Genomic DNA, 24,731 nt, shown 5'->3' on the forward strand with positions numbered 1-24,731 from the left:
TCTTTTTTATATTCTATTTTAACTCTAGCGATATGCATTTCAGACATTTCCAAAAAATATGAATCATCAACGTCCCATCATGAGTTCAATGTGTCTTTCGAGGTCCGATCGGGTTTCGGAATGATGCGGTGGCCGCTATTTAAATGATATGAGCAACTCAACATGAACCCACAAAAAATAAACATGAACCCACAAAAAATAAACAACGTTTCATTGCTCACCGACTCATGTTTTAGATCCAGCGCTAATTGCTTTATCCTAAATTTCTAGGCTGAAATAAATTAATCATTAATTTTAATTGAAATTATTGCATCATGCATTATAATTACCATTCTTTTAGAGAGCCACTTCATGCAATTTTTTTTCACAACAATAACAAAGGCTGTCAAAAACATTACCTACTACTTTGTTTGAAATGGGCTACCCAAAATATAAGTACGAAGCGATGAACTTGAATTTGAGTAGACGTCATTATTCAATTCCTACCTAGGGGCAGATCACTCTAGGAATGTATAAAAAATTTACATCAAATTAGAAAAAATGCATTTAATTTCCATTTTTGCATCAACTTTGCACTCTCTCGCAGAAAAGTTTGTTCAAAAAACGTCCTACGCTGATCCCAGGGGTGCCAACCTTCCAGATTTATCTGGATTCTTCCAGATTTTTAAGCGTCGTCCTACAGATTTATATTTGTCTGATCCAGATTTCAAAAAAATTGTCCAGATTTATCCAGACAATTTGAAAAATGAGAAAATAAGTAACAAAAATTGCACAGTCGATTTTTAAACCACCTTTTGAGCTACAACTTTTCAAAACAAAACTTTTTAGAAAAGCTGGAAGCACACCATGTCCTAGTTTTTTCCAAAAAATTTGGTCGTATTTTCTTCAGCTAGAAGCTCCAGCAATCCACGATACTGATAGCTCAGAGACGCAATTTTAATCCATATGCTATGCTGAAAATTAAGCGTTTGTAATTATCGAATTTTCAGTAAGCCGTGATATATTTGTTAACATACAAATATGTTTCATTAATAAATTGCAACATTTATAACTCTTCCAAAAAACAGACAATCCAGACAATTCCAGATGTTTTCAAAGAATATTACAGATTTTCTGGAAAAACACTTGACATCCCTGGCTGATCCACTTTGTTCGACGTTATGTGGAATGTAGGGCTAATTTTTTCGTACACTGTAAATAATCCGCACATTGAACTATGCAGTTGCGGCAAAATTAAAAATCTGTGGTTTAACACTTAATTTTGCCGCAACTGCCTTTACACTTAAATTGTATGTGTCGAACACTTGATAACGCACTTCTTTGAGAAAACGTTAATTCCAATAGACGTAACACTTAAGTTTCATATGCATGGCGTGTTCTAATTATGTGTCTGACAAATGGTTATTAAATGTAATCCATATAGAATTTAAGCCTGCATTAACTTAAATATCATATAATTCCTTATAAAACACATGTGCAAAACTCTTGATTTTCAAATGGGGATATTTGTATGTACATGACAAAAGATTTTTAAGTTTAGTAAAATATTTTTATTTGAAATTGAAAAAATACAGCTTAACTTACACCTAAATAAAAAAAAATTAAATTAAAAGAAATACATTAGTATGTTATTTCTATATGCATTAACATTAATAAAATGGTTTACCCCTAAAGCGTCTTCTCTTCGATTCTGTCGTCCTGTCGGTCCAGCAGTCCGTTGATTTCATTACCTACAAGCACAAAATTATGTATTAATCATACAAACATTTTATGGAAATTCACTTACCATGCAAAACCTGAATTTGCCATGCAAACCTCGAATAAAATATTCCTGCATGTATTTTCCGCCATGATTCCTCAAATGAGTGTTGTGAAAAAATCAGGTTGTCTTTAAGTGTTTTCACACTTAATGTTGCCTAAATTGTTAAAAATAATGAATTTCATGGGCAAAACATTTATGATTTAATAAGCTGACACTTAACATTTATATGTGATGACAGTCAACCATGCCATCACGCAGGACGCTTAAATTTTAAGTGTAATTTTATTAAAGGGCATATAGAAAATTCTTGAGTTTTTAACCTGGTTTGAAATTTAAACCTTATGTGCCGAATCTCTTCGTAAAAAAGTGCACATTATTTACAGTAATATCTAGGATAGGATTCGCCAGCTGGCTTCTTCTTATATTTTACTAATCCCTGTTGCAAACGACATACCCCCACTCGACCAATGTTGCCAAAATATTTGTTTTGTTTCGGTCGTATATTTGTTCTGATTAAAATATTATATATTATGTACCAATTTCATACTTCTGGAAAAATCAAAGATTTAGTCTTTATATCCGCCTTTAAACGATCATAACGTTTTTTTCCATCGGAATACAGCAAAACAAAATAATATAATCCTATTTACACCGATGATCGATTCAGTTGAAAACTGTAAAATTCAACTGTATCGATAATACCAATGGAAGAACAAGAAGCGACTTCCGGGATAACTTTCTCCCTGTTTGCTCAGTACTTCCAATTTACTCGGTACTGGAACAAAGACAATTTTTACATAAAGTTCAGAATCTTTTCATACTTACGCTACACAGCCTGTTGATTTCGAAAAGAGGCTGGCTGGTGGATTTCCACTTTTTTCCGCCCACAGAACAGAATCCACGATAACCGCGCTACCGGATCTCTCGGGAACTTCAGTTCTGGATAATATGTTTGATTTCGTCTGCCAAATAATGCCTGCACTTTATAATTACAGACGGATGTTATAGAAAGAAAGCGGTATCTCGAGAAAACAAAAAAAATCAACACAGTTAACAATCGTCGTTTTATGTTTGATATTACAATATGACAACACTTCCAAGCAGCCCTTTAGTACTTCTAGTTTCCAAGCCGAAGGTTTGCCTATGTCACTTTCGTCCAATCACGAGCTGGTTCAGAATTGGTTCACAAACAGTGGACTGAGCTGGCGGATCCTATCCTAGAGTAATATGAAAAACCTTTACGATTCAATATTCTGACACTTAAAATTTAATTAACGTGACACTTAATGTTGCCGCAATTGTTTAAAGCATGCATTTCATGGACAGAACATTTATGATTTAATACGCTGACACTTAAATTTTAAATGTGATAACAGTCGATCATGTCATAGAGTGGCACACTTAGTTCTAAAGTGCAATTTTATTAGGGATTAAATGGAAAGTACTTGAATTCTCAGTGTGGCTTGAAACTTAAATTTTGTGTCAAATCCCTTCGAAATGAAGTGTACACTGCAAATAATCTACACATATTTTCAAAGAGATTTCACACATAAGTTTCAAGTTTCAAGCCACACTGAGAATTCAAGAACTTTCCCTTTGCCCTTTAATAGAATTACACTTATAATTTAAGTGTGCCGCGCAATGATATGATTGACTGTCATCAAATTTAAATTTTAAGTGTCAGGGTATTAAATCATAAATATTTTGCCCATGGAATCCATGGTTTTGACAAATGCGGCAGCATTAAGTGTTATCACAATTAAATGTTAAAAGTCAGCGTATTGAATCAGAAATGTTTTGCTCATCACTATAAATAAGGTACACTTTCTTTCGAAGAGATTCGACACATAAGTTTTAAGTTTAAAATCACGCTGAAGACTCAATAACTTTCCTTTTGGTCTTTAACAAAATAGTACACTTAAAATATAAGTGTGCCACCCGATGGCTTGTTCGACTGTCATCACATTTAAATTTTAAGTGTCGGCATATTAAATCATAAATGTTGTGCCCATGAAAACCATGTTTTTGACAACTTTGGAAACATTTAGTGTGAAGTCCATTATAATTTCACTGTTCCACAATCAGTCTCAAAACAAGCGGAAATACCTAATTGTAAGTTTTATAAACATATTTGGAAGATTTTGGATGGTAAGTAAATGCTTTTTTTTTTTTTATCTTAAAATACGTTTATTTAGGCCCAAATGCTGTAGCTTAACGAGGCCGATAATTCATTTTTTTTATATTACATGTCACATGTTAGTGGGGGAAGGGAAAGCCGTATTTAGGGGCGGCTTGCTCCCCTCTTATGTAAGTACAGGAAAAAGGTAGGAAGTGGGATACATATTGTGTAATTGACATCGTCGTTTGCTGATTGATCATTGTGGCGGATATGCACACTTTGTTGTAGTGTTGTAGTTTCCAGCCTGTAATCGCAGGGGCGAGGGGAGGGTCGATATTTCGGATAATTATTGGCACTCTATATCATCTGCATGGTTATCGAGAAGAGTGTGCACCGAAGACTCGTGAAGCAATGCCATATTGTAGATACAGGGATAGGTTGGTGAGATTCTACTGTGAATGAGAGAGGGTAAAATGTATTAAACTTGGACATCAATGGTTTTCAAAAAGATATAGATAAGAAAAATATAGGGGTGGTCACGGCTTGCCAGGACGTCCCGGACTGGCACATAGGGTGATCTACCTCGGGCCCGAAGGGAATCTATTAGTTGGGACCTGGCAACACAGTACTCTGCGCACAGCCAAACAACATGCTCGATGTCGTGATAGCCGTTCTCACAAACACAATGATTATTTTCAGCAAGCCCTATACGACGGAGATGCGCGTCAAACGAGTAATGGTTGGACATGATCCTTGACATCGTACGAATAAAGTCCCGGTTCACATCCAACCCCTTAAACCAAGCATTCGTTGATACCTTCGGGATAATGGAATGTAGCCACCGTCCCAGATGCCCATTGCTCCATGAGGTTTGCCAACTATCGAGCGTCCTCTGACGAGAGATACTGAAAAATTCGTTGAAGCAAATTGGTCTTTCGTAAGTGTCGCCTTCTAATGCGCCCACCTTGGCTAAAGAGTCCGCCTTCTCATTGCCCGCAATAGAACAATGTGACGGGACCCAAACCAAGGTAATCTGGTAAGATTTTTCAGATAAAGCACTCAGATATTCCCGTATTTTCCCCAGGAAATACGGTGAGTGCTTTCCAGGCTTCGCCGCACGGATGGCCTCAATGGAGCTGAGACTATCCGAAACGATGAAGTAATGGTCTGAGGGCAGGGTGTCAATGATCCCGAGAGTATACTGAATGGCAGCTAATTCTGCGACGTAAATTGAAGCAGGATCATTGAGTTTGAATGAGGCAGCAAGATTTTCGTTGAAGATACCGAAGCCTGTGGACCCGTTGAGAATTGATCCGTCAGTGTAGAACATTTTGGCGCAGTCGACTTGATGGTATTTGTTATAGAAAATATTTGGGACCACTTGTGGGCGAATATGATCCGGAATTCCACAAATCTCTTCCTTCATGGATGTATCGAAAAATACAGTTGGATCAGAAGTATCTAAGAGATGAGCACGGTTGACGTTATATGTAGATGAATTGATGTTCTGTGCCATGTAATCGAAGTACAAGGACATGAATCGGGTCTGAGAATTAAGCTCGACAAGCCTTTCGCAATTTGCAATCACCAATGGGTTCAGAATATCGCATCGAATGAGCAATCGATATGAGAGGTCCCAGAATCGATTTTTCAGCGGTAGAACGCCCGCCAGCACTTCGAGACTCATCGTATGGGTCGAGTGCATGCAACCCAAGGCAATACGCAAGCAACGATACTGGATTCGCTCCAGTTTGATGAAGTGTATGTTCGCAGCGGAGCGAAAGCAGAAACATCCGTACTCCAACACTGATAATATCGTTGTTTGGTACAACCTGATTAGGTCTCCTGGATGGGCACCCCACCATGTTCCAGTTATTGTACGGAAAAAGTTGATCCTTTGTTGGCACTTCTGTTTCAGATACCTAATGTGACATCCCCAGGTACCTTTAGAGTCGAACCATACCCCGAGATATTTGAATGTTGAAGCCTGAGCAATAGTTTGATCCATTAATTGAAGCTGTAGTTGCGCTGGTTCACGCTTTCTAGAAAATACGACTAGCTCAGTTTTCTCCGTGGAGAACTCGATACCCAGTTGGAGAGCCCATGCAGACAAATTGTCCAAGGTATCTTGCAGTGGTCCTTGCAAGTCGACGGCTTTAGGACCTGTAATAGAGACCACACCGTCATCTGCAAGCTGCCTTAGCGTGCAGGAATTGACAAGACATTCGTCAATGTCATTCACGTAAAAATTGTAGAGGAGAGGGCTTAGACATGAGCCCTGGGGAAGGCCCATGTAGCTAAATCGTGATGTCGATAAATCGCCATGCGAGAAATGCATTTGTTTTTCAGACAACAGGTTTAGCAAAAAGTTATTTAAAATTGGCGAAAGACCATGCTGGTGCAACTTCTCATAAAGAATGTTGATCGAAACTGAATCGAAAGCCCCCTTAATATCCAAGAATACTGATGCCATCTGCTCTTTGTTAGCATATGCCATTTGAATTTCTGTTGAGAGCAACGCAAGGCAATCGTTCGTCCCTTTGCCTTTGCGGAAGCCAAATTGTGTATCTGACAGTAAGCCATTTGTTTCGACCCAATTGTCGAGCCGAAACAGGATCATTTTCTCGAACAACTTCCGGATACAGGACAGCATTGCAATCGGACGATACGAATTGTGGTCGGAGGCTGGTTTTCCTGGTTTTTGGATGGCGATGACCCTCACCTGTCTCCAATCATGTGGGACAATGTTACCCTCAAGAAACCTATTAAATAAATTCAACAAGCGTCTTTTGGCAGAGTCTGGAAGATTCTTCAATAAGTTGAATTTAATTCTATCTGGCCCCGGGGCTTTATTGTTACATGATAAGAGAGCAAGTGAGAACTCCACCATCGTAAACGGTGTTTCGTTCGCGGTATTGTAAGGCGACGCGGCGCGGTAGATTTTCTGTGCCGGGGCGGAATCCGGACAAACCTTCTTGGCGAAATCGAATATCCAACGGTTTGAATATTCCACGCTCTCGTTAGTACTGTTTCGGTTTCGCATACGTCGGGCCGTGCCCCAAAGAGTGCTCATCGATGTTTCTCTTGTTAACCCGTCGACAAACCGGCGCCAGTAACTGCGTTTCTTAGCTTTCATTAAATTTTTCATTCGCTTTTCTAATATCGCGTACACTCGATAACTAGCAACTAACCCGTCGTTCCGGAAGGTTTTATACGCGGCAGCTTTCTCCGCGTACACGTCTGAGCACTCTTTGTCCCACCACGGGTTGGGAGAACGTTTTTGGGTGTTCACGTCGGGTACTCGTTTCGTCTGAGTTTGAATCGCGCTATCGAGAATCGAGTTGGACAAAAACTTATATTCTTCCTCCGGGGGAAGTATCTGTGTTGAATCGATAGTTTTGGATATCTCAGCAGCGTAGCTCTTCCAATCAATGTTTCGTGTGAGGTCATAGGGAACATTGATTGGTGTCGATGGTCTTGAACCAGTGGTGATTGCAATTACAATTGGTAAGTGGTCACTACCGTGGGGATCAGATATTACCTTCCACTTGCAATCTAACCGTAGTGATGTCGAGCATAAAGATATGTCCAGTGCACTTGCTTGCGCAGGTGGTCTAGGAATTCGTGTCATTTCCCCTGTGTTCAGAATTGTCATATTGAAGTTGTCACAAAGGTCTTGAATTGTCGAAGATCGATTATCGTCGTATAGACAGCCCCACCCCGTACCGTGAGAGTTAAAGTCTCCAAGAAGCAGGCGGGGCGTGGGAAGGTGTTCAATAAGTAAATGCTGAAAATGTTTGCTTGCATTATTTATATATAAGCTTGTATTTGCAGGAAACGAAATCGATGGTCCATGACTTTACAGAAGATGATTTTTTAACTTGGAGGAAGCGATGGTTAGGTGTTAATAATATTTGTTAATTGTAATATATGTAAAATTTGTATAACATTAACATACGCATTCTTTCTTTTTTTACAGAATGTATTCAGTTAAATTCAAATAAAAAAATATTTTATGAACCAAAAAAAATCTTTAAATCATTTAGATACCTATGTTCTTCCATTTAAAAATCAACATATTTTTGCATGACTTTTATAGGAAATAAGATAATATTCAAGTTGATGCAAACTTAAATTCTATATGAATTATATTTAACAACCGTTTGTCAGACACTTAACTTGAATGAACCATGCATATGAAACATAAGTGTCTGACACATGAGATCTAAGTGTCAAGACAGATGCGGCAAAATCCCAGTTAAGCTCAGCCGGAAGTGAACCGGAATTCTGGCTGGTTCCAGTTCGTATTCCGGCTCCAGTGACACAACCGATTCTAGTTAGAATCGGTTGTTGCACTGGAGCCGGAATACGAACTGGAACCAGCCAGAATTCCAGTTCATTTCCGGCTGAGCTTTACTGGGATTAAGTGTTGAAAACTTGAATTCAATGTGCGGATTATTTGCAGTGTAGATTATTTACAGTGTAGGGTTTTGACCAGCCCCCTGCTAGGCAGCCATTTTGTCCTAGCCAACATCTGCCTTTGTTCAAATCAAAACAACCCAATGCTATTGCACAGGCGACATGGGCCTAGATGCAGCTAGGCCCACATATGTTGACTACTGTCAAAGTCTGTATATCTCCATAGAGGATGACAGGAGTGACACCCTCCTGGTTTTGACGTCTTACACGCAACTCAAAAGACATTGCACGCAACGCAAAATGCATTATGAATTTCTATTTTGATGGAAATAAATGCATTTAATTTCGCTGATTTTTATAAATGCATCACAAATGATCTGCCCCTAGATTCCTACCCAACACGAAGTTCACAGCGACCAACTCAAATTGAGTTCTTGTCGGCCGATCTCACAAACACTAACGCAGGATCTTGGTTGAAAATAATCCCATTTGCTTTTGCCGGCTTTGTTTATTATTGTGTCATGTGACGTGTACGTACATGAACAGTAGAAAAGTCTATTATGGGTAATCGCCATGTTCAAATTTCTACCTAATTTTGGGTTGCCCATGTATAAACTTCGCATTGAACAAATTTAACCCAAAAAATAGGTAACTTTGATTTTCAGTGTTCTCTTCTCTTATGGCGATTTCGCTTGAACCTGAAACTGAGTCAGGTTCTAACAGCCCCGTGAAAACTCTTTGTTGCCTGAAGCTGCCACCAAATGCCAGTAGCGCTAGCTACGTTTCAAATGTTCAAGGTCTGTTCACATGAACTGTATAACACTGTTTAAAAGTTGGATTCAAAACAAGTAATTAATAACAATATATGAGAAATCACGCTTTCTCTTGCATCGCTTCTTCTCCACAAAATCCGAACGCTTTTATCACCTGAGTACCAGTTAAGCACGTCGAAATGTAGTTTGTTTGCATTCGATAAGTTTCAGGTCGAGTTAACAACATTGGCTCGTAGCGATATGAACGTTGCTTAAAGCGCGTTCGCTGTCATTTTTGACAACTAACCGAGCCAGAAAGCCAGCTTATGTTGGCTTCACTCATTTTTCAAAGAAACGTCAAAACATTCACCCTCTTGGGTTCTAACCCCAACTGCTGTCAGTTCATACATTTTGACAGCAGTTGGGGTTAGGAACTGACTCAGTTTCGCTTCAAACGAAAACCACATTAGATTTTGGTTGGTAGTTTCACAGAAGTCTAATACAGTTACAGATTGTCAATACTTAGTACTCTATACGGTTCACAGCCTAAATTGATTTCATTTTATTGGCAATGGCCGGATCAGCATTAAGACGTCTTATGGCAGAATATCGTCGTAAGTGATCAGTAATATCTTTGTCTTTATGTTATGCAATTTCTTTTGTAGAGCTTACTCTCAATCCCCCGGAAGGTATTATAGCAGGACCTATCAGCGAGGAAAATTTTTTTGAGTGGGAAGCCCTTATCACGTAAGATCCAAATGCTAAATCTGGCGAGGAGCAAAAACATAGAGTACTCAATTACAGTGGCCCTGAAGGAACTTGTTTCGAAGGTGGTGTCTTTACAGCAAAATTAATTTTTCCTCCCGATTACCCGTTGAGCCCGCCAAAGATGCGATTCACTTGTGAAATGTTCCACCCTAATAGTAAGTATGTTTAAAAGATAACGGGCCGATTTCTTGCTCGCCCAACGTTTAAGTCAGGTCTAAAGCACTGGAAAATTAAGCGAGGGCGAAGAAATCGACCCTAAATGCTATGATCACACAATTTCTAGAATTGACTTTTTGTTTTAATCTATATTTCATGAGCTTTTTTTCCAAACGGGTACTTTTGTGCTAATGGGAAGGATAGATGAATTCTAGAGAAAATTTTCAATAGGACTTAAGTAACATTGAGAGCCTCTCTTTGTTTACTTTCTCTTTCGTTTATCACGACGTCATTACAACACTTTGTACTAGTTTTCCAGTGCATATCGAAAGCCGACGGTTTTTACTACAATATTATGCAAAGAGTAGAGTAGTAAATGTTGAAAGGGCCGAGTAATGAACAGAATAGAAAGACCTCAAAGAGAATCTCTCATTGTTACTTACGTCCTATTGAAAATTTTCTCTAGAATTACTTTTTTTTAGACATTTTGCGATTAAAAATTCTATTGAATACTTTACGGTGACGTCACAAGTAAACTAAGTGTTCGTTTTTGACAGTTTGCTGGTACTGTTTACATGCACATGGACTTCTTTAAGATTTGCTTCAAGCGAATCTAGTCATCGACAAATTTTACTAGAAAAACTCTAGTAAGAGAACTGCGGAGAGAAAAACAGCATTTTTGGCAACGTATGCCCCGACATTGTATGGCAACACGTCCAATGTTATAAGGATAGGCAATGTTCGATTGGATTCGTTTTTTGACAGCTAAACGCGAATCCAATCGATCCAAAATGGAGTCTCCGCAGTTCTCTTTCTAGAGTTTTTCTAAATTTTACCACAGATAACAGACATTCAAGCTAGAACAAAAAAAAAAAATCAAAATCATGTGTAAATTTTCAAATTGATATACGTTGGCAATCAGTAGCTCACTACTGCCATCTTCTCAACCGTTTGCTATGATATATTTGACATCAAACGGATGTCTATACATGCATAACAGTGTAACCAGGTCTGCCGATATGTCTAAAAATCTGCAAATTTTTCAATCATGCTTTTTTTAGACTGCATTCTCTGGATATTTTGTAGATTTCATGTTATAGATAACGAATTCCAAGTAGAGGTGTGCGCCACGCCGCCGCCGCGCCGCGCCGATGGTTGCAGGTAAAAACAGCATCTACATCGGCGTCACGCCGGCGCGCCGCCGATGTTTACCTGAAATCGGCGGCGCGGCGCACACCTCTAATTCCAAGAAGTAATATGTAACAATTGGGATACTACAACAGATTTCGAAGACGAAGTACAATTTCGGGATAAGTTGCTATCTACTCTTGATGGTAGCTACACGTTCCCGTACTTCCAGTTGGTGGTTCTATCGCGGCTTTCTCGCCCACTTGATCAGTTGCAGTAAAGCGGATATTTTCCATATTCAACTTGAATAAGACAAAAACACGTAGCACGATTTTCTCCATTAATATATTTTGTAGGCACTAGAAAATATTTACAGACTTCTCAAAATTTCACATCATATATTTCACAAAAAATAGCTGGCATCCCTGATGCGTGAAGCAACACGTCAACAACAAAAACTTGAAAAACAAAAGCAACATCGCTGTGGTAGGAAAGCATTCTAAAATCTCGTAAACTGGAAAAAGTGTTAGTGAAACGATGTTCGAGGCGATTAAAATACTTTCAGGATGCCTGCTACATCTCCTGTCTGGTTTTAGCGGAATATTTCCGGACTTCGGTCGCAATCGAACGGTTTGTTTATATTCTAATTGTTACTCAGAAGAAAGTTTGTGCAGAAATGCAGCTTTTCGAACTGGCTCGTCACCACCTGGAACAGGGGAAAATAGCTAGTGTTGGCATTTACTGGCACTCTAGGCCGCTCTTCCGATTGGAGGTATCGGTGAGTAGATTCTTATGTGTAGAATTGTTCAAAACATAAATTGATTTCATTTCATAATAATCATGCGTCGTATAGAATGTGAATTAATATCGGAATTGCTTGCTTCCAGTGTGGAACTACGGACAAATCAACTCTACTTACCCGGCCTTTAATAATGATGATCGAAACTAAAAGCAACGGTGTGACGACCATTTGAGTATAGTCGGCTACATGAAAACAATTCGAAATACTGAACTGAGAGTGGCAAGAAACCGCAAAACCATAGTTTCAAACTATGCTGCTATATTGACAGTGAGAAAACTACATTTCGATATCCATTCAAAGAAGATATTCTGTCCGACAGATCTTATGATCCATTAGGTGTCCGAGGAATCCAGGTTGAGAATCGCTGTGTCAGGGCACATTATCATGCGCTTAGTGAATAATTGCAAATTGCTGGCCATCAGCTGGCCGCACACGTCAATCATGGAGCCTAGCTAAGGACTGCTCATGAATCTTTATAGTAGACGAGCCCTTATTCAATTCATTACTCAGGATTGCGTCCAAATAGGTTTAAACATATTTACTTCGTTCCCAATAAGTAATACAGAGAAAAATCTGGCCTGGAAAATGTAAAATACTCGCGTTTGAGCTAAGTGAAAAGTCGAGTACAACGCACCTTTATTGATCCTACCATATAAGCTAATGCGTTGGACAGAGATAGCAGACACTGCTAATGTGTTCAAATGGGTCGAATGATTAGAGGTGCTAAGATGAATCAGGCCTACTTATGAAGGTATATATTTTAATGCTCTGATGAGATAAATAAATACTGACTAGTTGGTACATTTTTTAGTTACACTTTTTATTCGACCATGCGGCCAATCTATAATGCATTGCACACACTAGTAAGTGCAACGGTTAGATAGTAAGCGCAATTGATGCACATAGGTTGCAATTCCCTCATTCAATCACCTGCGCGGCACTGGAACGATTTGTGTAAAACTCTAGAATATGATAAGGTATTAGGTGTACAAAAGTTGTCCTAGCAAATGGGTGCTACCTGGCACTCGGTGCAGTACTTCGGCACCGTAACTAGTTGCCAACCTTCGCTACTCAAAATGTCAAAATATAACCAAAAGGCAAGAACATATTTTGGGATCCTGCTGATAATCTTTCCTTATCGCACAGAGAACAGACAATGAGACAATGGAATAGAAGCCTGTCGTTTCTGTACAGTAAATCGTTCCTGTGAGTGATGGGCTATCAGTAATAAAACAATAGATAGAAAAAGTTGAGTTACCTTGCTATATACATATATATAGCTTGAGCCAATGCGATGGCACCTCTCGGATGGATTGTTGTTCCGCAGCTTTTTTTTAAAATTATTTATGCTGGTCGATCGTCATAATGTTATTAGCCAAAAATAAGCATACTTTAATATGACAGATATTTACAGCTGTCTTTCTGCATATTAGACATCGCCGTCGATTTAACGTTAAATGTATTCATGTTCAGAATTTAGGGTAAATTTAGGACAATTTTTGTGTAGCATAATTTATATATGATCCTTGTTGCGTTCAGTCAAATTCATGCGAACGGCTTTGCGGTTGCGTTTTATTCGACGCTTATTATTCTCTGCTGTTTTGTTTTTGAAACGGATCTCTCTCAAAAACCCTTGGATGAAGGTATTGAAAACACAATCCATCAGTTTTGCAAAACAGGCTGTGCAAATAAATGTACCAAAGTTGTCATAGGTGACATACTGTTTTAGTCTTAATTTGACATTATTCCGATTCTCGAACAAATTTTTTCTGAATTTTTGTTTGAAGGCAGCAAATGCTACTATTCCAATGTCATACAGTTTGTTGTTAGGAACATTAATCCTTCGAGTCGAGGATAGTGTTTTTAATTTTATAAAGGCGAAATCTTCATTTTCAAGGCATTCGTCATTTTGTTCGACCTTCAACCGCGAACGACATTTAGCGTGAGGAAGTTTACGAACTGCTGCTCCAAGGATATACACCAATGCATTCAGATCTTTCGTAAGAAATTGAGTTGGTGTATCCACATCCAACGGCTCAAACTGGAAAGTACGTGTGTTTGGTTCTTGTCTGGAAATATTCTCAAAGTCTTTCTCATTCAAAAAGAATGGCACGTTGTCGTCTTGACAGTTCATGCCTTCATGGAACGTGTTGCTGGTGTCATTGGAAGCCGATAGCAAGGCATATTTAAACGCACTACTGAATTGGAATACATTTGGAGCGTCATTGAAACCACAACGGCGACGGATTTCTGAAAACAAGTTTTCTAGGCAATCCTGGCAGAACGGGTTGGTGCATAAATAATTACAACGGTATTTTGTTTTCATTCTGTTCCAAATCCAGATCAAAGCATTTATGTTCCCTTTAAATCCTTTCAGGTAAGCTGGGTGTCTTTGAGCCACTGTTAATGTCTCGGACTGTTTTTTTGCCTGAAAATGTTCAACAAGTGTAGTATGATAATTAATTTTTGAATTTAAATTAAAAACGTTATTCTTACATTTCAAATATTGAAACATGTATTTGCAGTGTAGTACATTGCCTTGAGGGTTTGTAGTGCCTCTTCAAGGAAACATAAATGAACTGATTTGTCCGTGATAGGGGCTCTGTAAGGCTAACATTCAAAATTCTTTCAAGTACATTGCAATATATTCAAAAATGTTTCCGTTTACCTTGCCAATGGAACTCGCATAACGTTCTTTCGAGTTAAACGTGTCGAACAGCTTATCGTGAAGAGCTATGAAGGATGCTGTTTGTAATGCTTCATTCGGGAGAATTCCTGTAGCAACATAATGTTGTATAGCAATAGCACAAGTTTCGCTTAATGTACGTGTTGCCATGGCAACATTCATTTTCGAAAACGGTGGAAGATGAATAGCCTTATGATGGAGTTTAGGAACCAAACGCAACGTCGATGCTACGTCTGCTTCATAAAGAAGTTTAATGTGATTGAATGAGGCGATGTGGTCGTTAAATACTGCATTGTGTTTGTAGATTGCGTTTCGTGCGTTTTTCAACAGATGAGGCGGATCATACAATATGGCAATATCTTTGTTATCGACTTTAATTATCGGATTTTCGGCAGTCGCACCGGCTTCACGAAACATTTTTTGGTTGGTTGTAGACTGGTCCATCACCAGGGCTATCGGGATTAGTCCAGCAGCACGAATAGCTATTACACTTTTTACCACAAGTTTCATTTGAATTTCACTTCCAAGGCTATTATGCGCTAGAAGATATCCGATTGGCTGTAAATACAATATAATAGAGGTAAATTTACAATTGAGAAAAAAATCAATTTACCTGTTTAAATTTGCGGTATAGTCCAGAGACCATAACGACTACAGCTTCAGTTGCCAATTTTGTGGGATCGTTCTTCTCGATCTTGCGAGTAATGCCATGGTCCGGAAATCCATAAAACGTGTCGGATTTGGCATAGTAAGTCAGTTCAGGTTTTACAGACATTCCATCCACACATACCATCACTATCTTTTCCCGTTTGGTCCGCAACCACTTAGTCTTGTCTTTGATTCGATTGAGAATGGTTTTATTTATACCCGGCTCTAGACGAATGTTCTTATTATAGTCGTAGACGGTACTTTTATGAGGTAGTATTATTTGCTTTGTGTTACGTATGTAACGGTATGTACGAGGGCCACTGAGATAGATTCCTGCGGCGAATTTAATGGTTGCTGGATGGTAACGACGGGCCATGGGACGTCGAGAGGCATTGATCAACGAATCTTTTATAATGGGATTAGCTGCAGCTAGTTCCCCAAGCTTTTCCGTCGCAGATTTTCCTTTTTTTTAATGCCTTAATCTCTTTTCTTAGTGCCACAACCACTCCTTTTCTTCTCTTGGCTGTTTCTAAACGTCGGTTACTAGTTTGCGTAGAAACGAAAAGCTGACGACGAACTGACATGAGTTTCAACTTGAGTTTCCGATTAATATTCTTTTCAACTTTGATACGATTCCGTAATCCGATTTCTTGATGCTGTCGGTTGAATTCGTCGACTGGGCCGAAGGAGTTCTGATTTTCTTCGTTGTTGGTCGACTTGTGATGACAACGTTGTAACTCGGTGGCGAGTTGTTCGTTGTTCTGCTGTTCGTCGTCGCTAATTGTCTTCGGACATTGTTCAGAAGAAAATACCAACTCTGATACTAGTAAAGACTGTCCATCATCATGTTCTAATAACTCGATCGGTCCATCATCAGGTACGGGACAAAATCGCCTGGCAGGGGACGCCTCCAGTAGCTTAGCGCATTCACTAATAGGCTCCTGACAGAACGGCCCTACGTCTGCGGCGATCTCACTATTTGGTGAGGAACTATAACGTCTAGTAGAAGACTCTGTCATCGGCTGACTTGGGTCCACATGCGTATACCACAATTTAAAATCTGATTCGTCAGCTAGGAATTCAACGCTCGGTTCCGGACTTTTCGTTCCGTTATGTTTCTCGTCCTTATTGCTACCTGTGAAGCCTTCGCAGGTAATCGGGACGGCGCCGGACACCAGTCTAAATTATGTTTAAATGACTTTAAACCCCCATTCCGTTCGAAGTATAAGTACTTACCCTTTACTTTTCCTAGCTACATCTTTAAATGAACCTGGTGAAAAATGGTCGGAACATTTTTTTCTTCCGGAATGCTTGCACTCGATCCGTTTCAAACGCTTGCGTTTCCTCTTGAGAGTTGCAAGCTTTCACCCACAAGGAACATCTAAACACATTGAACATTATTCATTTTCATAACACAAGGCAATTATCAACACTTACAGCGCTTCGTTTCTTGGAAACCGGAAAAATGATTTTTCATCACCACTTTTATTACCTTCGTGATTTCCACAGGTGTAGAACTCGCATTTTCTTCCAATTTTTGAAGAAAATTTGAAATTATTTGAAGTGAAACGAAAATAAAACGCGGGAATGACGTATTTTGACAGTTGCGCTCATGCTGCATAACATTGATCGCTGCGCCACCTACATTCGTTTGCTAAATCGCGCGATCAATTTGAAATGGCAGTTGCAGGTTTTTACACACGTTTGGAATACGAGCTTGAACGTCTGTTATCTGTGATTTTACTAAATCCATTAGAAAAACTCTAGTAAGAGAACTGCGGAGAGAAAAACAGCATTTTTGGCAACGTATGCCCCGACATTGTATGGCAACGCGTCCAATGTTATAAGGATAGGCAATGTTCGATTGGATTCGTTTTTTGACAGCTAAACGCGAATCCAATCGATCCAAAATGGAGTCTCCGCAGTTCTCTTTCTAGAATTTTTCTAAAATCCATGTAAACAGCAAAGAGAATAGTGAAAGAGACGAAGAGTGAAAATCAGTCAAAACGGCAACACTCCCTTTATGATGATTTCAACATTAGAATTTTGGCAACCGCTTCTACAGGCAGCACTTTAAATGACTCCTATTATATTTTGAAAACAAACCGTATGTCGATCGATGGATTTGTTTATCAAACGATGTGCATTTCGAAACAAAGAGATGAAATAATTCTAAAGCTTATTTTTACTCATACATATACTCTAGAATGCACCTTACAATCACGATTGAGCTAAATTCTGACGAAAATTCAAATTTCTTTTTTGATAGAAGTACAATACTTATCTCCTCCAACTCAGGCATGAGTAATGTTTATTTACATTGCACGATTGGTCTGCTCAATAAGGTATTTTTGGCTTCACACTATTCGTCTCTTTCCCTATTCTCTTTGGTAAACAGTACAATCCACGGGGCACTAGCGTGAAGTTAGGCGCCAAGAATTCAGGCACTAAAATTTTGCGCCACCTACATTTGAAAAAGGAACTTTCAGGCACCAACATTTTGCGCCACATATTCGTGATCTAACGCTAGATGTCGACCGCTAGAGAGCACGGAAGTGCAATGATGATGTTTTTATTTTCATCTGTCAAAACACATTGGAATTTGGAAATAAATTCTGATTTTTTTAAATTCAGTCAATATTATAATTAAATGTTATTTCTTCTAATGAAAAGTAATATTGATGAAGAAAATATGTTTCCTAACTCTAAAAAATATCCAGATGGTAAGTTTCTTGTTACTTCACTAAAAATTTGTTCTTCCGGTTTCAATTTATACTAAAATGAAATTCAGAGATTGAGTTTTTGATATAACACACGATGGTGGGCAAAAATCACTACACTGAAAAAAATCCAAACGTTAATTCTATTTGCTTCAAACCGCTTAAAATTCATATGAAGAAGAAATACTATTGTTATCACGCGCACACATACCTTCTATGTGTCAACTGTATAAACTATGTGTGCACACACATAAGTTATATATGCATATTGTTATAGAATGGGGTTTTATGTGCCTAATAATTATGAAATGTGAATGTAAGATTAATATTTTTTGTAAATACACACATTAGGTTTATGTGCCAGCAAATAGTGTCTATATGCCTCCGTTAATTGCAAAAATTTATGTGTAAAATCAATAGGCATAACGTTTACTTTTTTTGAGTGTAGATTAAAAAGTGCAGTTGTTGGCAGTCGAGGTTATCCACTGATAAATCCAATTTCTAGATAGACATTTTCCACATCTAAAACAACCAACCTAACCTCAACATTACAAAAATAATTCCGGATCTCAATAATTCGCAATAAAATATTAAGTTCATCTGAATGTTTTGGTGTCAAACGAAAGAACGAGTGTTTTCTTACCACCTGTAATCAAGCTTTCTGTGAAACTATTTGATATTTATTTTAAAACAATTGAAATAGAACAACCATCCTGTATCATCAATGCAAGAAAATGTTTTCATCATCATTTGACTAGTACCAAAAATGAAATCTAGTTGGCGCATCGAGCGAAAAAGTTTCACGTTTGAGAGCCAATAAGTGAAAAAACGAACAGTTCAGTTACTGATTCAGGCACTAAAATTTAGCGCCACCTACATGTGAAAAAAAACGAACTGATTCAGGCACCAAAATTTAGCGCCACCTACATTTGAAAAAACGAACATGCAGGCACCAAAATTTCACATCTTTTGAAAAGTCAGTAGATACAGAACACTAGATTAAGGTTGTCGCTGGCATCAGTGGTAGGAACAACATTGTTTTGATTCCGGGATATACCTGTCAAATGGGCCAAATAAAAAAAAGCAAAAAAATAATCCTCTATCGTCGTTTCATAGCGACTAATCATTTTTGTTTCTTTTAGCCAGCAAAACAATAGCCATTCTTGGCTTATGTGTTTTCACTGCACAAATTGTCTAAACTTGTACTGAATTTTGATAAATTTTCATTTCCTTGTGCGGCATATACAAACTCTTTCATTTCATAACAATAACAGTCGAAAATTTACACCGAGAAAATTCGTTATATTGGATATATTGATCTCATACATAATTTTTTGCAATTTGTAGTGGCAGATAAACATTACCTGTCATGCATAGATATCATGTGAAAATTAACGAAATTATAATAGTATGCCACATAGAAATTTGTTATATAGCAGATATCACATCATTTTTCTGTTTGCGTCTCGTTTATTCTGTTGCAAATTTTATGCATTGGACGTTTTCGGTCTTGAATGCAATCACAATCAAATCACAGCAGAATAAACGAGACTGAAATGAAAAATGGGAATACTCAATTTGAAGTTCAACTAAACGGTTTGTGGTTAAAAGCAGGCCATATTTTTCTGCGTGTACCAAAAGCGCGGACCAAAGACTTTTACTAAAGGCCCTAATATAAAGGTACGCAAAAAACGTGCAGAAAGTGAAACCGAAAAAAGTCTACCTATCGAGCAAAATTAGAATCCAACTTTGCTGCAAAGGTATCAGAGATGGATTCCACTTGTGATCGATAGGTAGGCTTTTTTTGACTTCAGTCTTTGCGCAACTGTTCTCTATAGACTGTGACTTTTACTAGAGAGACTTTCGATACTTTGACAGATATATACCGGAAGCAAAACAAACATGTTCCGAGGCGAAAACAATGGGAACACCAGCGACAATCCTAATCTAGTGTTCTGTATCTACTGAAAAGTCCTAAGAGGAAAAGTCGAACTCCAGCGTAATTTTTAGAAACAGCGAACTGCAGCGATGGCTTCCCACCTGGCACTGTTGAACGCGTTCTTCACATCTATCGTGACCACAGCGCAGTATCGATCTCCTCTTCGCTTCTGTTTAGATGACTTCTCAGCACTCTCGAGCACTATCCGAATTGCATCCACTGTCGATGCTCCTTTGCGGAAACCGAACTGCATCTTGGACAGTCCGCGCTCACCTTCCGTGAATTTCGTCAACCTGTTAAGAATGATCCTTTCCAGGAGTTTTCCGAGTGTATCCAGCAGGCATATGGGCCTGCACGAGGTCGGGTCGCCAGGTGGCTTCCCTGGCTTCGGCAGCAACACCAGCTTCTGGACCTTCCACATTTCGGGGAAGTTGCCTTCATTTAGGCACTTCTGCATCACTATCCTGAACATGTCCGGATATGCCAGGATCGCAGCTTTCAGTACCACGTTTGGATCCGGACCAGGGGCTTTCTTTGATTTTAGGCGCTTCGATGCTTCTGCTAGCTCGTCGTTAGTCACTTGTCGATCCGTGCTTGTTCCTTCTTCTTCGCCGTACGGTGTCAGTGGCCATATAGTTGGATCGTGCTTCGGGAAAAGACTCGACGATTATCTTCAGCTTGCTCGGACACATTTCGGCTGGCGTCGTCGGACCCTTCATTTTCGCCATCACGACTCGGTATGCGTCACCCCAGGGATTGGCGTCTACTTCTCGGCATAGCTCCTTGTGGCACTTTGACTTGCTAAGTCTGATCTCCCGTTTTAAAGCGGCCCTAGCTTCCCGAAACGCTGCCTTACGCTCTTCTCTATCTGGTTCCGACCTTGCTCTTTGGGCCCGCCTTCTGGCTCTGAGACAAGCAGCGCGTAACGTACTAAGCGTCTCGTTCCACCAGTAAGCTGGACGCCGTTTGTTGCAAATCTTTCAGTTCCGGGTCTTCTCTGACCTTTTTGAGCAGTGCTGCGTACGTAGTCTCGTCATTTGCTTTGACGAGCACGGCTTCTCCCTTAGGCGCCTTCTGACGAGCCGAGGGTTCTGATTTCCTCTTCTGCTCCCCTTTTCGCTCCTCCTTCATTTTTTGCTGTTTCCCGCGTTTCTCCTTCCGACCTACAACGGTACTCCAGCTTTCACCCTGCAAGGTGGCGTCCTTTCCTTCGGCAGCAACAGCGTCCTCGAGCGTCTGCCTCTTTGACCCGCCTGGTCTTTCGTCTCCTGGCGAGGATTTTGTCCTCTTTGGAGCTATGGGAACTAGCGTGTTCTTCACTCCAATCTGTTTCGGAGGGGATAGGAGGATAGTGGCCTTAGCCGACGCCGATGCTCGGTCAGCTGAATCTGCCCTCTGCGTTGCCGTATCGTACTCTTTCACGGCAGACAGTAGCGCCTTCCGGATTTTGATGACCATCTCCTTAATGTCTTTGTGGACATTGTTTCTCGTGTCTACGAACTTGTGGAGCTCCTCCACCAAGTACCTCGCTACCACTACCTTTGGCGTTTGTGGGGTGTAGCTCATTCCGCTCTGCTCCGGCTGTTTTTGTTGCTGCTGTTGCTGTTGCTTCGGCTTCCCATCCTCCTGCTCTTGCTGGATGACTTCAGCTACTATTGGTGGTGGTGACCTCACCCACCCACCTCTGGCAAACGGATTCACCGTGCCTGCTCCATTTATATCGGTTGCTTGTTTTTTCTCCATTTTATTGGGTCCCAACTCCGGGCCGCTATCTCTACTCGCTGCACATAGTCGCCTCTCGCGATCCCATGATTATCTATGCTGCCAAAAAGCAGCAGTGAGGTCATGCAAGGGTTGACACTATCCTTCATGGGGAGTAGTGTTCAGAGCCGGATCGGCGTAAATCGGGAATGCTTCAACCGAACCTAGTACCACCAACCAAATGATGGCGAGTTTCGAACGTACCCGGAGACCTGCCAGGGTTTTGTTGGGACGGAGGTAGCCATGCTGTTAGCCCACTCGCCATTTCCAGTCGGTGTCATCCTTCCTTACTTAGGGAGTAGAACAGCACGCCTGTCAGCCCAAAGTCGCCATCCTATTCGTCATTCGTGTCCTGTCCGTTGACGTTCGCCATGGCCAGTATACCATAATCAGGATGTTACTGGCGTCGATCCTGATGTGCCGGTTGGCACTCCGGTTGGGCTAGAGTGCTTTTATTGCCTAGATCTTAGATTATTGGAATCTTAGGATCTTAGCAGAAGCGGCACAGACTCGCTTCGTCGGAGCTGCTTTCGGAGTTATGGCTTTTTATAGGTTTAGAAGAGCCCAATCTTAGCCCCACCATATCCTAGCAAAGCTCCCCAACTCGCAGTAGGGCCGTGGGGGGGGGGGGGTTCGTTGGGCCCCTAGATTCCTGATCTTCCTGTCCCTGCTGCCCCCCAGTATGTGTGTATGTATGTGTGTATGTATGTATGTATGTATGTATGTATGTATGTATGTATGTATGTATGTATGTATGTATGTATGTATGTATGCATGCATGTATGTATGTATGTATGTATGTTTGTATGTGTGTATGTGCGGATTTGTTAACAAAATGTCCACATCGGTTTCTCGGAGATGGCTGAACCGATTTTTACAAACTAAGATTCAAATGAAAGGTATAATATTCCCATAGGTTGCTATTGAATTTCATTTTCAACCGACATCTTGTTCCGGATTACGAGTTGAAGAGTATGGTTACAAAACAAAATTTGTTGATTTGTCCACATCGGTTTCTCGGAATTTTCTGAACCGATTTTGACAAACTTGATTTTAAAATTAAAGGTCCATCAGCTGCTGTTGAATTTTGTGTGGATCCGAGTTCTGGTTCACGAATTACAGGGTGATACGTACGATCACGTAGCAAATCCCGATTCTAACGATTTCTGCGATGAATGTAAAAAGGTGATTTTTTTCCAAAATGTAAACACAACTGTTGAATTTGTAGATCTAGGTCACCAACAGTCATTCAAAGTCTCTTTGGCCACACTGGCAACCATCGACGGATCCGGAAGCATCCAAATTCAGAATAACGGTTATATTGGTTTCTCGAAAATGGCTAGACCGATTTGATCAACTTAGTCTCAAATGAAAGGTGTTGCGTCCCCGGAAACTGATATTAAATTCCATCTCCATCCGACTTCCGGCTCCGGAGTTACGGGTTGTGGAGTGCGATCACATAGAAAACTCCGATTCAAACCGATACTGCGATGAATGCAAAAAGGTGCTCTTATATATACTTACCAAGTGTAATAATAATAAAAGACATTTCCATAATGTTATATTGTACGAAACAGCTATTAAATATAGTTTGGAGAAATGAGAAAGGCACAATTGCACCTCTAGGTGGATTAAAACAGGTTTTTGCCTTTCTCATATAGAAAGGTTATGCAATCACTCTGAAAAACGTCAACCTAATCCCGGCCCGGAGGGCCGAGTGTCATATCCCATTCGACTCAGTTCGTCGAGATCGGAAAAAGTCTGTATGAGTGTGTGTATGTATGTGCGTATGTGTCAAATAATGTCACTCATTTTTCTCAGAGATGGCTGGACCGATTTGCCCAAACTTAGTCTCAAATGAAAGGTGCAACCTTCCCATCGGCTGCTATTGAATTTTGGATCGATCGGAATTCTGGTTCCGGAATTACGGGTTTCAGAGTGCGGCCACACAGAAATTTCTCATATAAACTATAGGAAAAATTAAAAATAGAATTTTTATTTTTGATGCTAAATGTGTTCAAGGTGCATGAAACGTCGAGATTTGATGCAAACTGGAAAAAAAATTTGACGACGGTTCACTTTTTTTGGATTTTGGCACATTTTTGCCTTTCTCATATAGAAAGGTTATGCAATCACTCTGAAAAACGTCAACCTAATCCCGGCCCGGAGGGCCGAGTGTCATATCCCATTCGACTCAGTTCGTCGAGATCGGAAAAAGTCTGTATGTGTGTGTGTATGTGTGTATGTATGTGTGTGTATGTGTGTGTGTATGTATGTGCGTATGTGTCAAATAATGTCACTCATTTTTCTCAGAGATGGCTGGACCGATTTGCCCAAACTTAGTCTCAAATGAAAGGTGCAACCTTCATATCGGCTGCTATTGAATTTTGGATCGATCGGAATTCTGGTTCCGGAATTACGGGTTTCAGAGTGCGGCCACACAGAAATTTCTCATATAAACTATAGGAAAAATTAAAAATAGAATTTTTATTTTTGATGCTAAATGTGTTCAAGGTGCATGAAACGTCGAGATTTGATGCAAACTGGAAAAAAAATTTGACGACGGTTCACTTTTTTTGGATTTTGGCACATTTTTGCCTTTCTCATATAGAAAGGTTATGCAATCACTCTGAAAAACGTCAATCTAATCCCGGCCCGGAGGGCCGAGTGTCATATCCCATTCGAATCAGTTCGTCGAGATCGGAAAAAGTCTGTATGTGTGTGTGTATGTGTGTATGTATGTGTGTGTATGTGTGTGTGTATGTATGTGCGTATGTGTCAAATAATGTCACTCATTTTTCTCAGAGATGGCTGGACCGATTTGCCCAACCTTAGTCTCAAATGAAAGGTGCAACCTTCCTATCGGCTGCTATTGAATTTTGGATCGATCGGAATTCTGGTTCCAGAATTACGGGTTTCAGAGTGCGGCCACACAGAAATTTCTCATAAACTATAGGAAAAATTAAAAATAGAATTTTTATTTTTGATGCTAAATGTGTTCAAGGTGCATGAAACGTCGAGATTTGATGCAAACTGGAAAAAAAATTTGACGACGGTTCACTTTTTTTGGA

At 39.8% G+C, this 24,731-nt stretch overlaps 1 protein-coding gene and 1 long non-coding RNA gene across 3 annotated transcripts in view; one reads left to right on the plus strand and one right to left on the minus strand.

Moving 5' to 3' along the window:
• Positions 1 to 1,666: 1,666 nt before the first annotated feature.
• On the minus strand, positions 1,667 to 2,071 carry LOC131676344 (uncharacterized). Its single transcript, XR_009303143.1, has 3 exons — positions 1,983 to 2,071; positions 1,787 to 1,916; positions 1,667 to 1,730 (listed from the first exon to the last, which is right to left on the minus strand). It is a non-coding gene; the product is annotated as an uncharacterized LOC131676344 (long non-coding RNA).
• Positions 2,072 to 9,465: 7,394 nt separating this feature from the next.
• The window catches only part of LOC131678065 (ubiquitin-conjugating enzyme E2 G2), an 89,985-nt gene continuing 74,719 nt past the window's right edge, over positions 9,466 to 24,731 (plus strand). The window contains exons 1-3 of one of the 2 annotated variants that reach the window (XM_058958197.1): positions 9,466 to 9,663; positions 9,718 to 9,799; positions 9,857 to 9,975. In XM_058958197.1, coding sequence (XP_058814180.1) covers positions 9,624 to 9,663; positions 9,718 to 9,799; positions 9,857 to 9,975 — 241 coding nt within the window. In that variant the 5' untranslated portion in view covers positions 9,466 to 9,623. Of the gene's footprint in view, positions 9,667 to 9,717; positions 9,800 to 9,856; positions 9,976 to 24,731 lie in introns of both variants that reach the window. The other variant, XM_058958196.1, reaches the window with a different exon arrangement.

Source organism: Topomyia yanbarensis, chromosome 1 (genome assembly GCF_030247195.1).
Source record: "Topomyia yanbarensis strain Yona2022 chromosome 1, ASM3024719v1, whole genome shotgun sequence".
Lineage (NCBI taxonomy): Eukaryota > Metazoa > Arthropoda > Insecta > Diptera > Culicidae > Topomyia > Topomyia yanbarensis.